The sequence below is a fragment of the Pagrus pagrus genome, assembly GCF_965226575.1.
Source record: "Pagrus pagrus genome assembly, chromosome: 23".
Taxonomy (NCBI): Eukaryota; Metazoa; Chordata; class Actinopteri; order Spariformes; family Sparidae; genus Pagrus; species Pagrus pagrus.
The window spans coordinates 4,518,843-4,532,806 of NC_140205.1; the positions used below are offsets into that span (position 1 = coordinate 4,518,843).

Consider the following 13,964-nt stretch of genomic DNA (forward strand, 5'->3'; position numbering starts at 1 on the left):
CATGTTGAGGTTTTTTGATTAACTGATTGATTAATCTGCTTTTTATTTTCTTAAAGACTTGTCTGGTGTTTAAACTGTCAGAACAGAGTGAAAAATGCTCAAAAAGGGGTTGCTAGTTCAACATTTTGGGAAGTACATGTATTTGCTTTCTTGCCACTAGTTTGAGATCAACAGCACTCATCATGTGGCTTCTGAAGAAGAGCTAGCAGTCGGGTTAGCCTGGGTTAGGCTAGTAAAACAACCAGAAATGCGGGGAAATGGCTAGCAAACATGCCAACCTTGTGGCGGTACTGGCAGTAAAATGCTTACAGGCCAGCCCAACCAGAAAAACATGTCGATCTAGGAGAAATGTCAATGTCTGCTACTTGGACCTACAAGCCCCAGAGTAATAACATGTCAAACTGAAGGTGTGTAGGTGCTTTATGGTTTCAAGGAGTTCCCAAATAAATAGTTTCCTCACTAGAATGACGTGGAGCAGCCAAGAAAACACAACAGGGCCCAAACAGACCAGAGTTTCTGGCTGTAATCTAAAAGGACGAGGTTCTCAGTGAGTCAGGGACAGATCCAGAATGAGGGTCAGAGCCACCTGGGTGCCGTTCCCCACCTCTTTTAAGCCTTCACTAAAAGGCGTCGTCACACCCTGATTGGCTGGGAGGGAATTGGCCCAAGCTGCTTCCACTCCTCAATCAGGAGTCAGTCTCCTCACCTGTGCACAGGTGATCTGAATCACCTGCAATCAGTCCAGAGGGATTTTTTGAAAATCAGCCCAAAACAAAGAAAGACAGCAAGTCTCAAACAATGGGACAGCTCCAACCTGGTTTTTATACTTTGTGTTTTGTACATATCAAACAAATTACATATAAGGTGTTAATTGGTGGGTTTTGGAGACGTGTCAATGATACGTCAAACTATTAATTATAAACAAAGTCAGTCACTGGTTCCAGCTTCTCAAATATCAATATTTGCTCTGTTTACTTTAAAATAAGACTGTCTTTGAAATTTGGACCATTGGCTGGACAAAATAAATCTGAGAATGAAAACTCGGTTAATTGAGAAAATTAGGAAGACTTGTTCATCTTTTAAATAACATTAACTGTCAGTTGCGGTTAAACTACTCAGTAAAAAGTACACAAAAGTCATACTCGAACATTAGAGTACGTGCTTATTTACTGTTGTATCAAAGTAACTTTCCTGGCAATACAAATACTTCAGTAATAATAACTTATAACAATAACTTTATTTTTTAAGCAGTAGCCATCGAAAGTACAACTAAAAGTAAATAACACATTAACATGTTTACCACATACTAGGAGTCAATAGATTTATAGTTATTTAGCCTGTTTCTGATTATCAGAATCTTTTTGGATTGCCAAAAAAATATTTTTTTCAAGAAAAGCTACTGTGGCTCTGATGTAATCTGCAAAGTAACTGAAGTTACCAAATAAATGTAGAGAGTAAAAACTACAATATTTGTGACTGAAAGTAAAAAGTAGCAGAAAATGGAAATGAAGAGTACAGTACTTGAGTAAATGTACTTTTAATATGTAGTTACATATTATTCAGCCTTTTTCTGATAATCAGAATCAGTGTTTTGTTCGATAAAATACAATAATTTTAAAAATGCACTACTTTGGCTCTGATGCAGCATGCTATGTGGAAAGTAACTAGTAACTGAAGTAATCAGTAAAAAGTACAGTATTTGCCCCAATGTGTAGCCTACTGGAGGTATATGGTAAAAGAAAAATGAAGTTAAATACAAGTACCTTAAAGTTGTACATCAGTACAGTACTAGGTAAATGTACTTTTAACTTAAACTACTACTTTGTTTTTAGCAATGATAACTTCTATTGCAACTCTTATTTGATAAGTGGTAACACAAACGTTAATGTAGTTTAAATTTAGGATGAAGATAAATATGATTTCAGCAGCTTCCTGTACACAATGAGAAAATAAAAGCACGACACCAGCATCTTTTGTAGAAAAATGAAAAAATATTCTCATTTATTGAGGTAATTTTCTCTAGAAAAAATTGAGGTAACAATTTGCATAGTATAACTTCCATAAATTTACACACACACACACACACACACACACACACGCACGCACACACACACATCCATGGAGTTGTAACCAAAATGCCAACAAACAAGGTGTCACATCTGACGGTGGAGAAGAAAACAAAAACACATGAAGTTTCCCCTCTGATGGAGAAGCCAGAGGGAACATGGTTGAGGTGGAGAATATCTTTTTCTTTTGTACAGTTTTTCTCCAGTATGGAGATAAATATCACAATCTGTGTACACTGCAGAGATCCTGTTACATCTGGACAACACGGTGAATGAAACACAGCATGTACACACACACAGTACACACCTCGTTAATGATGGGACAACAGTGAGATCTCTCACGTCTGCTGGTGGTGTCGAAACAATCAGCGTTTGTATAAAACTTTTAAAAAACAGCCAGTGGCCTCTTTTTTTTCTAAAAAACCTCTGAGAAGGATTGTATAAAAATACATTCATAATCTAAATGCTGGTCTGGATGGGACTGCAGATGTGCAGACGCCACTTTGCTGATGTGATATGAGCTATAAAAATATATCTGCTGTCTGAACACAAGGGCACTTCTCTAGTTTACTAGCGTCTGTCTGGCTGTGGATGGTTAAGACGATTACATTCTGGAGCACAGAGGTGGCAGCATTTAGCCAAAAAGACATCCCTTTGGAAACTGTTCCTCCCTCCTCTCGGTGAAAGAGGGAGGAAAAAATAAAAACATCCAGCAAATGTTGAACCGTTTTGGAAATGCTGAGAGGTTTTTCCATACACTTCCCCCCAAGGCTTTGGCTTGAGGTCTGCCATTTTTTTTTTTTTTCTCTGACAGACCCAGGAGTACTTTCAGGGTGAAAAATAAACTTCCCGCCCCGCTTGTGTACGGATCGACCGAGTAAAAACAATGCTGACAAACCTATTCTGTAGAAATTAGTGCATTTCTGGCAGGAAAGGTGGCGAAAATACAGCCGTGTTGTTAACATGTATCAAAACTTTACCTGTCTAGAACACAGGGAGGCCATTTTCTACTGAGTGAACGACGTGTTTACAACTCTACATCCAGTTCTGTGACGACTATCTAAAGTGACTGAGAAACATTTCAGCTGATTTTTTTAAACAAACAAACAGCATTTACAATCAACGAGCCACCAAACGCAGGCAGGCAGACGTGTGAATACACCTGTACGACCTGTAGAGGACACGGCCGGAGTCTGTTGGCTGCTACTTGAGACACATCTTGGCTTGATACTCTCTTCTTTATAAAATACAACTATACACAAGTCACAAACATCAGCATTTGTTTTTAAAAATACCTACATATAAACACCATATACAAGAAGTTCACAAAGCTGAACCAGGTTTTAAAAAGGAGTCCTTCCTCTCTTTTTCTTTCCATATTTAGAAAAATAGACTAAAAAGACCCGTCCTCCCAGGATATAAAATGCCCAAAGAAAGAGAGGGAAGAGAGAAAGAGCGATAGGTGGGGCTGTGCTGATATCTTCTCGAGGAGGAGGAGGAGGTTCAAGGGATTGTGGTCCTATAGCGGCCGGTCTTTGTCCTGAGATACTCGCTGTGTGTAGAAGAGGATGTAGGCCTGAGCACGGCAGACCTCCTCCACCGAACACACGTTCATCTTAGAGTCATTACAGTGAACCCAGAAGCCTGCAGGAGAAAAACAAGGAAGAGCTACTGAATATGAAGGTAGAAGAAGAAGCAACATGAACGTGGATCTCCTCTGATTAGGGCTTCGGATTTAAAAGGTTTCCACAAGGAGGCCCCAGATCATCAAAAACCCCACTTCACTTAAATCTTCTGTACTCACCTCCTTCTGTGTTGTAGCAATAGGAGGTGTAGTGGCCCGAACCGAAGCCCTTCCCATGATGCATCACCACAGCGGAGAGGTCGTAGAGGAAGTGCTTGGGGCGCGGCGAGCCCGCAGAGCTGGGGCTGCTGGGGCTGGAGAAGGGCTCTCGGCAGCAGTACGGCTCCATGTTGAGAAGCTGGTCGAAGCTCACGTGGACGCCGATCTTCTCTCGGTGGTTCCTCCCAGACCACCTGAGGAACGACCACAAGACGGGACGCCAGTCAGCCAAACATTGAGAAGAAATCTAAACATTGTCAACGTTGCACAGACTAAATATAATCTTATTTAACTGCAATGCATCTCTGATTTTAGCCTTGAGGTTCTAGACGGAAAATATAAATCAAAAGTTGAGAGGATGCTCTGCAGTTAAGAGCATGAGAGTGGCTGCTGATGCCATTTTAAATGGGCCTTAAATTAGCAGTATTTGCTTTTTTGTGCAATAGATGACATCATATTAAATTTATTTCCCCTGTATGCTGCACTTTTCCAACTGGAAAATGTACTTCATGTCATCTTTCAGTTGATAAAAAGCTACTTGGCCCCAGTGTTTGGCATCAGACCGGCTTCCTGATGTCTGAGTGCAAGGGAGTAGTTTCAGGGACAGATAAAACAAATATACGAAACATAAATCACACAAGATTTATGTTGCGTTTCCAGCTAAAAGCATGGCAGCTGGCAGAGATCAGGCAGGGTCAACTGTCATGAAAAAACAGCCTTCGAATATGCGTCTACAAAGATGGACTGAACATAATGTGACATCATCATACCTGAAGCGTTTGAGGTGTAGCCGCAGGACCTGAGGCAGTTTGTGGACCATCAGCTGTTTTTGTGCTTCGGTCAGGAGGACCGATTTGGAGGAGGTCCGCCGTCGAGCAGCTGCAAACAGAAAGGAGAGAGTTAACACGCAATACAACATCTCATCTGACACTTTTATTAACCTAAATGTTGATTAAATATGTCTCACTTACAGCCTAATTAATCTGACTCACCTATTACGTTTATAAGCTAAAATTACTGATACGATATGAGACGTTAGGAACTACAACACCTCTGTTACAGAGTGGAGGCTCCTCGCTCACAACAGTAGAGACACCAGCTGCAGACGGCGCACAAACCCAGAAAACAGACACGTTTAATGTTTGCCTGTTCTCAAATTACCCACAGAGCATTAATCAGTGACAGCTGTTATGTGACCTGCTGCCAGCAATGTTGTCATTTTAACAGGTGAACCTAAAGGCTAAAAATAAGACGCTGCGACCCGACAGCACACTGCTCGCTTTCTCTCGCATCAGGGTTGGCCTACTTGCTGGAATAGTAAACTAGGTTTCATCACATACAGGAGTCCAATGTGACTGATTGTTTTTCCAGTTATTAGTCAGACCCCATGTGTTTCCATACGTGTAACACTTAGGGCTGCACGATATGGTCAAAAAGTGATATTGTGATTGTTTTGACAGATACTGCGATTGCCATATAATTCATGATTATTATGGATGAATACATTTTACATCACAATATTCATTGTCATTAAAAAACTAGTAAAATCATGATGATGTGGCGTTTATCTCCCGGTCTCTGCCAAACAAACATGTTTTATTACATCTGGAGAACAGGCTTTGCTGGCCAGAGCATCTCTGCAGCATTATCTCTACAACATTTCACAAGAACATCGTTTTGTGACACATTTTATCTTCAACATGAATACGCTCTGGTTATGTCATCTATTTTTGATGGCAACATTTGTATAATTGCAATATTGCAATGGCGAAAGATACAGAAGTACAGAGGTGGGAAAAAACAGAGTACGAATACTTGCAAGTTACTTTAGTTTGAATGGATTTGAGGGGAATTATCAAATATCTTTATATTGCATTATTGCACGGCGCCTTCCCAACATCACCAGATTGATTTCAACCCATCAGTGCACATCACATAGCAAGACGCAAGGACGTAAAAGAAGTAAGAAGACGTAAACAGACAGAGAGGGAGACTGGAATGGGGAGAAAAGGCGTGTTAGTGTCTCGTATCTGCAGAGATTTTCTTATTTTCTCACTTCGTTGCTGCTCGGGAGGCTTTATCAACCCAACATGTGGATATTTGACGTCCTGGGAATGAGACTCAACAATCAACTATCTTTGTGGTGCGTTCAGGAACAGCTGGGACAAATCCTATTAATTCTACCTTTAACTTTAATAGTCTTTGAATTATATAAATATGATGTGAGCTTCCACCAGACTAAGGAGCAGCTTCTTTCCTCAGGCTGTGTGACACCATGTTGTTGTACAATGACTATTAACTGAACCTCTGAACCTTTGAAACAAACCATTCCCGTCATTTGTGGCATGACAGTGATGCCTCCAGAACAACCACAACAATAAGAAAACCTGTTAACATTTTGTCTCACTAACACTGCTGATAGTTTTCAGGATTCCTCAGACATGTATCAACATTTGCTTGACATGTTTTCATCCAGCATTGTGGGTAAACAGTCGTAAATGAGACGATGATTATCACTTAAGCCTCCGTTCAAAAGAAACAGATCCAGGACATGTTTGGACGAGCTTAACACAACAACTGGGATTAGTGAGGGAACAGAAAAAACAGACCAGGCCGGTCTGGATTTAAGGTTCATATGAAAGCCAGATGTAAATTAGGGCTTCAACTCACGATTATGTTTACTGTCGACTAATCTGACGCTTATTTTACCAATTAACAGATTAGAAAATGGTTTAAAATGTCGATCAGTGTTTCCCAAAGACCAAGACGACATCCTGAAATGTCTTTTTCTGTCCACAACCAAAAATCTTCAGTCGACTGTCATTGAGCTTTAAAGAAACCAGAAACTATTCACATTTAAGGAGCTGGAATCAGTAAATAAGTGATTAATCACCGCAGCTCTAATGTGAGATATAAGTGTATATGTTGACATGAGTTCACTCACAGTTACAGTGGTCACAGGCGTAGATGTTTCCCTCCAGCGCTTCAGTCTCTGTGAACTTGGCCAGCATTTCCGTCAGATGGCAGGAAGCCTGAGCAGCCGACTCCCTGCTATTACTGTGATACCGCTCCGGGAACTCCAGGGACAGATCCCAGAACGGCTCCACAGTGTTGGAGCGATGATCGCAGGCCAGGCACGTCACCTGCAGACGAGAGGCAGGGGGGGATAAAAACATGAGCGTGGTCACAGAAGATGGATCTAACTCTCCTGTCTACCGTCTCGAAACTATAAAATATAAAACACCATGTGGGACTTTAATTTGCATATGTAGTACAAATTTCAACCGGGTCCGAGTCAGCGCTGTAGTTAACAGCCACAGGGCCGAGATACCCCCAAACCTCCACGGACACACAGTCCTCTATTCAGCAGGAGCAGGTGTCGCAGTGTGTGATCAGCCTCCACAAGTAGACGCTAATCTGTTGTCCTCGCTCCAACTCCACACACACTCCCACACCTCTCCTCCACCCGTTACTTTAAGTGATACAGAGTCGTGGCTCGCATGTCTTCAGAGAAGCGAAACTACAGGTAGCATGCTTACACCTACAAAGGCGTTTTTTGTGCATGAAGGCGTAAAATTAGTTTAATTATTATTAATGTATGAGCTTTGTTATTTTGAGGACGATATAGTCAAGCAAACGTGGTGAATAGATGAAAAAAACACCTCTATTTCTATCGGTTGTAACTCAAGGAGCAGAGTTACATGACCACAAAGTTGTACTCCTCAAGTAAGGTGTGCAACTAACAGTTATTTTGTTTCTTGATTGATTGAATAGTCGATATAATGCCCATCGCAACTTTCCAAAAATGTATTGCTTTGACAGTCCAAAACCCAAAAAGTACTGGATTCTTAAATAATGACAAGAAAACCAGCGAGCCACTCACGAGAAAACTAGAATTTATAGCTTTTTTTCCTCAATTTTTGCTATTTAGTCTTCTTTTTGTGCCGGAGGAACATAAAATCATGATAAAAAGCAGTTTTAAAGTCATTCAGCTGTTCAGAGTTGAAATTAGATCATACAAATTTATGACACAACCTTTAATATAACCTTCTCTCACATGGAAGAAAGTAATTGTTTCAAAAGGCCTTCTGGACTTGCTTTACAACAACCAGTAGCTGATGAATACGCCCACACAAAAGTCACGCAACACAAAACAGAACCGCTGCACTGCCATCAGTGAATGCCAACAAGGTGAAAACCAATTTTCGCCCAATCAAGTTAAATGATTATCAGAATGGTGGCAGATTATTTTTCTAGTAACGCTTCAGCTCTCCTCAGTGTCAAAGTTCATCACTGTGAATGTGCTACAAGTTTGGAAGAGAACAACTCGATCTTAGAAATATAATCAAAAAAGTTTGAACATGTCAGAGCTGGAAGCGTAACATTCACTTCAGGTTTTAAAGTGCCTGATGAATCCATCAGGGTCGATTTACTCTGAATGATAAAGTGGATACAGTTCAGTCAGAGTTGACGATGGCTGATGAATTAACAACTCAACCGGTGTGTGTGGGCGGATCTGAGTGGGTTCAAGTGTGCAGGCATCGTGATGTGTGAGTCAGATGGAGCTTATGATCACTGCGGAGTTGGTTAATGGTTAAGTAAAGGTGATTGCAGGTAGGTGTGTGCGCGTGTGCGTGTGTCATACCTGGCTGAGGAGCTGGCCATGAAAGATGGTGTTGACCACACTGAGCACCTGCTTGATCAGCCGTTTCTGTGGGACTCCTGCGGTGGTCGTGTGCTTGCCGGTGCTCTCCAGCTCGTGCTGCACCTTGTCCAGCAGCTCACACAGGAACTCCTGCGCGTCCTGCTGAGCGTAGCCCCTGAACGCCGGGATCAGCTGCCACACCGAGTGGAGCATGGCAAAAGGCGATACCAGCGCCCACTTGCCAGACCACATAACCTGGAATAAGGTGTGCAGCTCGTGGCAGAGAGAGATGTGCTTCGAGCTGGGCTCTTTGGGTTGTATCAGCTCCATGCTGCGGCCCCGTGAGGCCCCGCCGCTCAGCCCCGCCCCGGAGCCTGAGCTGGCCTGGAATCCCTTCCTTTGGGTCAGGTTGGACTGCGACGAGGCCTTCCCCGCCAGTTGGCCGTGGACGGCGGATGCTAGTAGCTCCAGAGCCTGGGTGAGATCCAGGCGCAGAAAGCACTCCCTGAAGACATGCAGGTGGCTCAGCACCTGCAGGATGGAGTTCATATAACAGGTGTTGCCTAAATTCCTCAGTCCCGTCACTCCAGGCGTGACTGTAGGGCGTCGTTTAAAGGGCGAGCCGTCCTGTTTGGTACTCTGCTTGCGGCGAACAGGTGTTTGGGCAGCGCGGGGGGTCACTGAGGGTGCTTTGGGTTTAGATTTGGTGGTAGAAGATCGGCTCCGTGTTTTAGGCGTTGGTTGGACTTTTTTCGTCCGTCCAGCTTTCTTGGGGGTAGCGGTGGCAGGGCTTTGAGTCCTCGGCCTGCGGGTGACAGACGGGGGCGCAGGGGGTTTTGTTTTGTGGCGTACCCTCAGAGTCGGTGTCGTGACTACAGAATCTGCAACTCTCTGGCTCTTCTTACGTAGCCGGCGACTTTTCCTGAGAGGGGCATTCTCCAGCTCCTCCTGTAGCTGCCTCTTTTGAGCCCGCCTCCTCTCCCTTGCCTCCCTTTTCTGCTCCTCCTCCTCCTCCCTCTTTCTCTCTTCTTCCTCCCTCCTTCTTCCGCATTCGGTCAGTCCAAACCAAAAGCGGAAGACGCGTCCCATAAGCGTCCTGCGCCGGTGCCAAAGTGCAGTAAACATCCTGTCCTCGTCCCTCAGCTGCAGCTCGCGGGCTCCGGATGGCATGACGGCGTCAGGGGCGGCGCTGGCAGAGCGGAGAGTGCGCCCACTGCGGGTGGTAACCTCATAGCGCTGGCTCTGGATGGCGCTGAGCGTACTACGAAGCAACTTCAGGTCTCCGGTGGCGTTATCATTCAGGACATAGTCGTCACACAAATAACAAAAAACATAAAGTTCGTTAACCTCGATAGCCAGCGGGTGGTGCTGCTGCTGGAAATGCTGCAGAGCATGCTCCTCGATGTAGCGCCCACACGCCACATGAGCACAGCCCAGGCAGGCCCATATCGACTCGGTGGTGTTGCAGTCCACGCAGTGCCACTTCTGGGGGTTGAGGATGGAGTGGTCTGGGGCCAGCCGCAGCCGCCCCACATGCTTACACCTGTCCATTACACACGCCTGCCGGCCGAGCTGGCTGGCTGGCTGTGTCAGTCAATAACTGACGGTCTGTGTGTGAGTCTGAGTAGGTGTGTCAACGTTTCACACTGGCTTCATATCACCATGGTGACCATGGTGAGCTGAGAAATGGGACCCTCCCAGGGCATGGTGGTTTCTAGAGGAGAGGGAGGAAACAGATCTGGTTGGTCGAGATGAATAGATTGAAGAGGAAAGCAGGTGCAGGGAAAATAAATTGAATCTGTGCTTCAAAACAGAAAAAACCCAAATAATTAAAATGCCTTTTCTGCGTTCACTTCATTTCACTATCTACCAGGACGGGCCAAAAATGTAGTTAAACTAAAAAAGGAAAAAAAACACACAAATGTGTTTTTATATCATAATGACATCCTGTTTTTTTTTCCTGGAAACACGTCGACCCACGCAAGAAAAATATTATCTCAAAGCCACTACATCTAATCCACGACTCTCTTTTATGAGGCCATAGCTACACACAATAAACGGTGGCAAACTGCCCGGTGGCCAGCAGGATATAAGATTTCCTCACAGAAGCAGAGTCCGACAGTAAAATAACTGGTTGATAAACATGTCTGCGCTGAGCCTGACCAGGCACATAAAACAGAAAGGTGTCGTTAAGATGGGCTTTTGAACGTGAAATCCTGAAGCTTTTCCAGAGATGATAACTAAGATATAAAAACACAGACACGGTGACAAAAGCCACAGCGCCTTCACAAGGTTAGGAACATATTTTCCTCTATCAAAATGTTCTTATGTGATGGACACAGAAGGTGCAAGAGCTCCAGGATTTGTAATCCCAGCTTCCAACTGCAGGAGAGTCGTTGAACAATCAATTGTAACCCGGTTTACAGGCAGAATAACAACTTTCCTCGAGCAGAGAACCAAACAATCGGCCTCTTCTGGCTTCTTTTCACATCCCTGGGGGTCTGCGGACCTCGGCGTAGAAAAGTGGGGATCCTTGAGTGGGCTGAGGGGCGATCAACCCCCCCCCACGGAGGTCAAAGAAGTAAGATTATCCAACAAAAGGGGGACTGAGCTTGCAAAGTGGTGCACCTTTTGTCTGGGTACAGGACTACCTTCGCTGGGGGAAATGAAAGAGTGGAAGGCGAGGGAAGAAAACTGACTGAGACGGCTTCGGTAACAGAGACGGGAAATGATGGAGGGACCGGAAAACCACCGACTTCAGAACTGTTTCTCTTTCCGTCGTCTCTTCGCCATTCGTTCCATTAAAGATAAGCAAAATAAGCTTTAAGAATCGAGGTCAACGAAGGTGTCTGTTTATCAAGTCGTAATGTGCGAGTGGGTGTGTTGATTCAATAAGTGCTCGTCAGATTGTGCAGCCGCTTGAGGAACAAATATAATCTCATTGTTGTCAAGGATCCAAGGGTTGATATAGCTCGATAAATCAAAGAGCACGACATCTTTTAAAGTCGAGTCTTCAGGCGAAGGAAAGACGCAGAGGCACTTTGTTGTCGCTCTGGTCATTAACTTCAACGCCCACGTCATATTCATACTGTACATCACAGTCATCTCCACTGAGCTTTAGGAATAAAGTTATTATTGTGTTGTGTTCATCAGATTGTGCAGCTGCTGAGATATAAATAAAATCCCACTGCTGTCAATGATCCCCAGAGTTGATGACTAACCTTTAGTCTTGTTAATAATCATAAATCACAGATAATAAAATGTCTTCAGGTTGAATCAGGATAAACAGTAAAGATGAGGAATAACGTGGCACTTTGTGGTCGCCCCAACTTTACTGTCCACATCAGAGCCTCACACTGAGGATTACCCACATTGTACATTACAGTGATCACCACTGAGCTTTAAGGATATAGGCAATCATTTCATTTATACATAAAGTAAAGTAAAGTAAAGCAAAGAGTGTGGAGACTCTCGGCAGAGTTGTCCCAGAGTTTCTACTGTCACCAAAGTTTTATCAGCAAGTTAGCGCGCTTTGCCCCGGTTTGTCCTTGCGACTGCATGGTCTCAAGTGGCTGAACACCCCGCAGCCTCACACTAACACGGGTTAAACAAAGCAACAACAGCCACCGTGAGCGTGTCCTACCTCTCAACGAGCCGTGCGACAACACAGCAAAGCGAGACGCGGGATAAATGTCGTCGAAAAACAGCCCCCCCAACTTTCCAGCGGCGCTACCTCCGCGGCTAACGTTAGCTACCTGCCGCTAGCGCGTAATTGATACAGCCACGGAGAGTTGCGATCACAAAAACACTGAGATGATTCGCGAAGAAAATGTAAACCAGCGCAAACCGTGCCAAAAATAATGACACAAAACAGCGGGCGGTCACGTACAAGTGGCGCACACACCCACAGGCGCCACTCAGATTAGCTCTTTAGGTTTTATTGTATTAATTCAAGAGATTAGTGCTCACTAGCTCTCCCCTGCTAGCGTTAGCCTAGCATGCTACCTAGCGCCTTAGCCGTAATCCAAACAAGTTCACGCTGTTAGCCGGAGGTCAGCTCCCAGCGGCAGGCTGGGCGTTATAAACCGACCTGCCGGCTGTGTCCGAACGGGAACAGACACACGATCGGCCGCACTGTGACACATTTAGGAGAAAACGACTGTGAGCGAGAAGAAAACAACATACCGAGCCTCTCCTTCACGGCAGCACCTCCTCTGTTACTAAAATGATCGCCATCTTGTCAGTCCTCGTCGCGTGGTGTGTTGGGAGCGCGTTCTCGATGCGTGACGTTGTTGTTGTTGTTGTTGTTGTTGTTGTGATGTGAGGGGGGTTAAGATGTTTACTTATATTATCTTCTATTAAAACTAATGTTTAATTAAAGCAGTATTATAATTGTAATTCCACTGTTTTTAGTATTAATTTAGTTTTATTGTAGTTTAAATGTTCATTCGTGTGTTTTTAAATGTTCCTGTCAGTTGTGTTGTACTTGTTTGTGCCTCCATGTTGTAAGCTACTGCTGTCACTTGTTGTTTGTTGTTTGTTGTGTCACTTTTCTGAAAACAATCAACAAGCTGAAGAGGGGCTGGACAAAAAAAAAATCACAGCTCTGCACTCATGTTGAAACAGAAGTAGTGCGAGTTTTACACCACTAGAGGGAAGTGTTGCATCATTTACCCCCAAAATAGTTTATTATCAGAGACAAATCAATATTTAATCAAAACAAGGAGCAATGCCACAGGATGCAAAATGTTAATTTAGATTCCTGCAGTCACAGTTTCCTCAGCAAAATGTCTTTAAAGCATCCAAAGTAAAAGTACTCATAATGCAGAAAGGCCTACATTAGTGTTATATCATCACGTTATATTGATGTATAAATGTCATTGAGTAGACATAAAGATATATTTGTGTATACATATATATTGTTGTCCAACCTGTGGACCTTTGCTGCGTGTCATCCTCCCTCTCTCTCATCCCATTTCCTGCCATCTCCGAGGCGTCCTATCAAAATAAAGCCATAAAAGGTGCGAGAAAATACTTTATACTACCAATAAAAGATACTCACCTAAAGTAGACCAAAGGGCCAACCTAATTGGCCAAAAAGCAGCTGACAAGGGCCGACTCGTGCCAACGGACACGCTGCAACAACGAGGGCCATCACCAACACCAGACATTGGACAAGGACGTTGGTGGCTGGTTCGATTCCCTGGCTCCCCTCAGCTGCACGTTGTTGTATCCTTGAGCGAGATACTGAGCCCCAAGTTGCTCCTGGTGAGAATGTCGGCAACTTGCATGTCAGCCTCTGCCATCAGTGTGTGAATGGGTGAGCTGTCAGTAGGCTGGAAAAGCGCTGTAGAAATGCTCCTCCATTCAACTTTAAGGGGTTTTCACACTGACGTCCACTGAAGCGCCT

At 44.1% G+C, this 13,964-nt stretch overlaps 1 protein-coding gene across 2 annotated transcripts; it reads right to left on the reverse strand.

Moving 5' to 3' along the window:
* Positions 1 to 1,977: 1,977 nt before the first annotated feature.
* Positions 1,978 to 12,797, reverse strand: usp44 (ubiquitin specific peptidase 44). 2 transcript variants are annotated; one of them, XM_084346404.1, is made up of 6 exons: positions 12,740 to 12,797; positions 8,555 to 10,268; positions 6,854 to 7,052; positions 4,680 to 4,788; positions 3,871 to 4,103; positions 1,978 to 3,710 (listed from the first exon to the last, which is right to left on the reverse strand). In XM_084346404.1, exons 2-6 carry the CDS (start codon positions 10,103 to 10,105, stop codon positions 3,586 to 3,588), a joined length of 2,217 nt encoding a protein of 738 aa, XP_084202530.1. In that variant the 5' UTR covers positions 10,106 to 10,268; positions 12,740 to 12,797; the 3' UTR covers positions 1,978 to 3,585. The 2 variants fall into 2 exon arrangements, with proteins under 2 accessions (XP_084202530.1, XP_084202531.1); XM_084346405.1 differs by lacking the exon at positions 12,740 to 12,797 and adding an exon at positions 12,198 to 12,538.
* Positions 12,798 to 13,964: the final 1,167 nt, after the last annotated feature.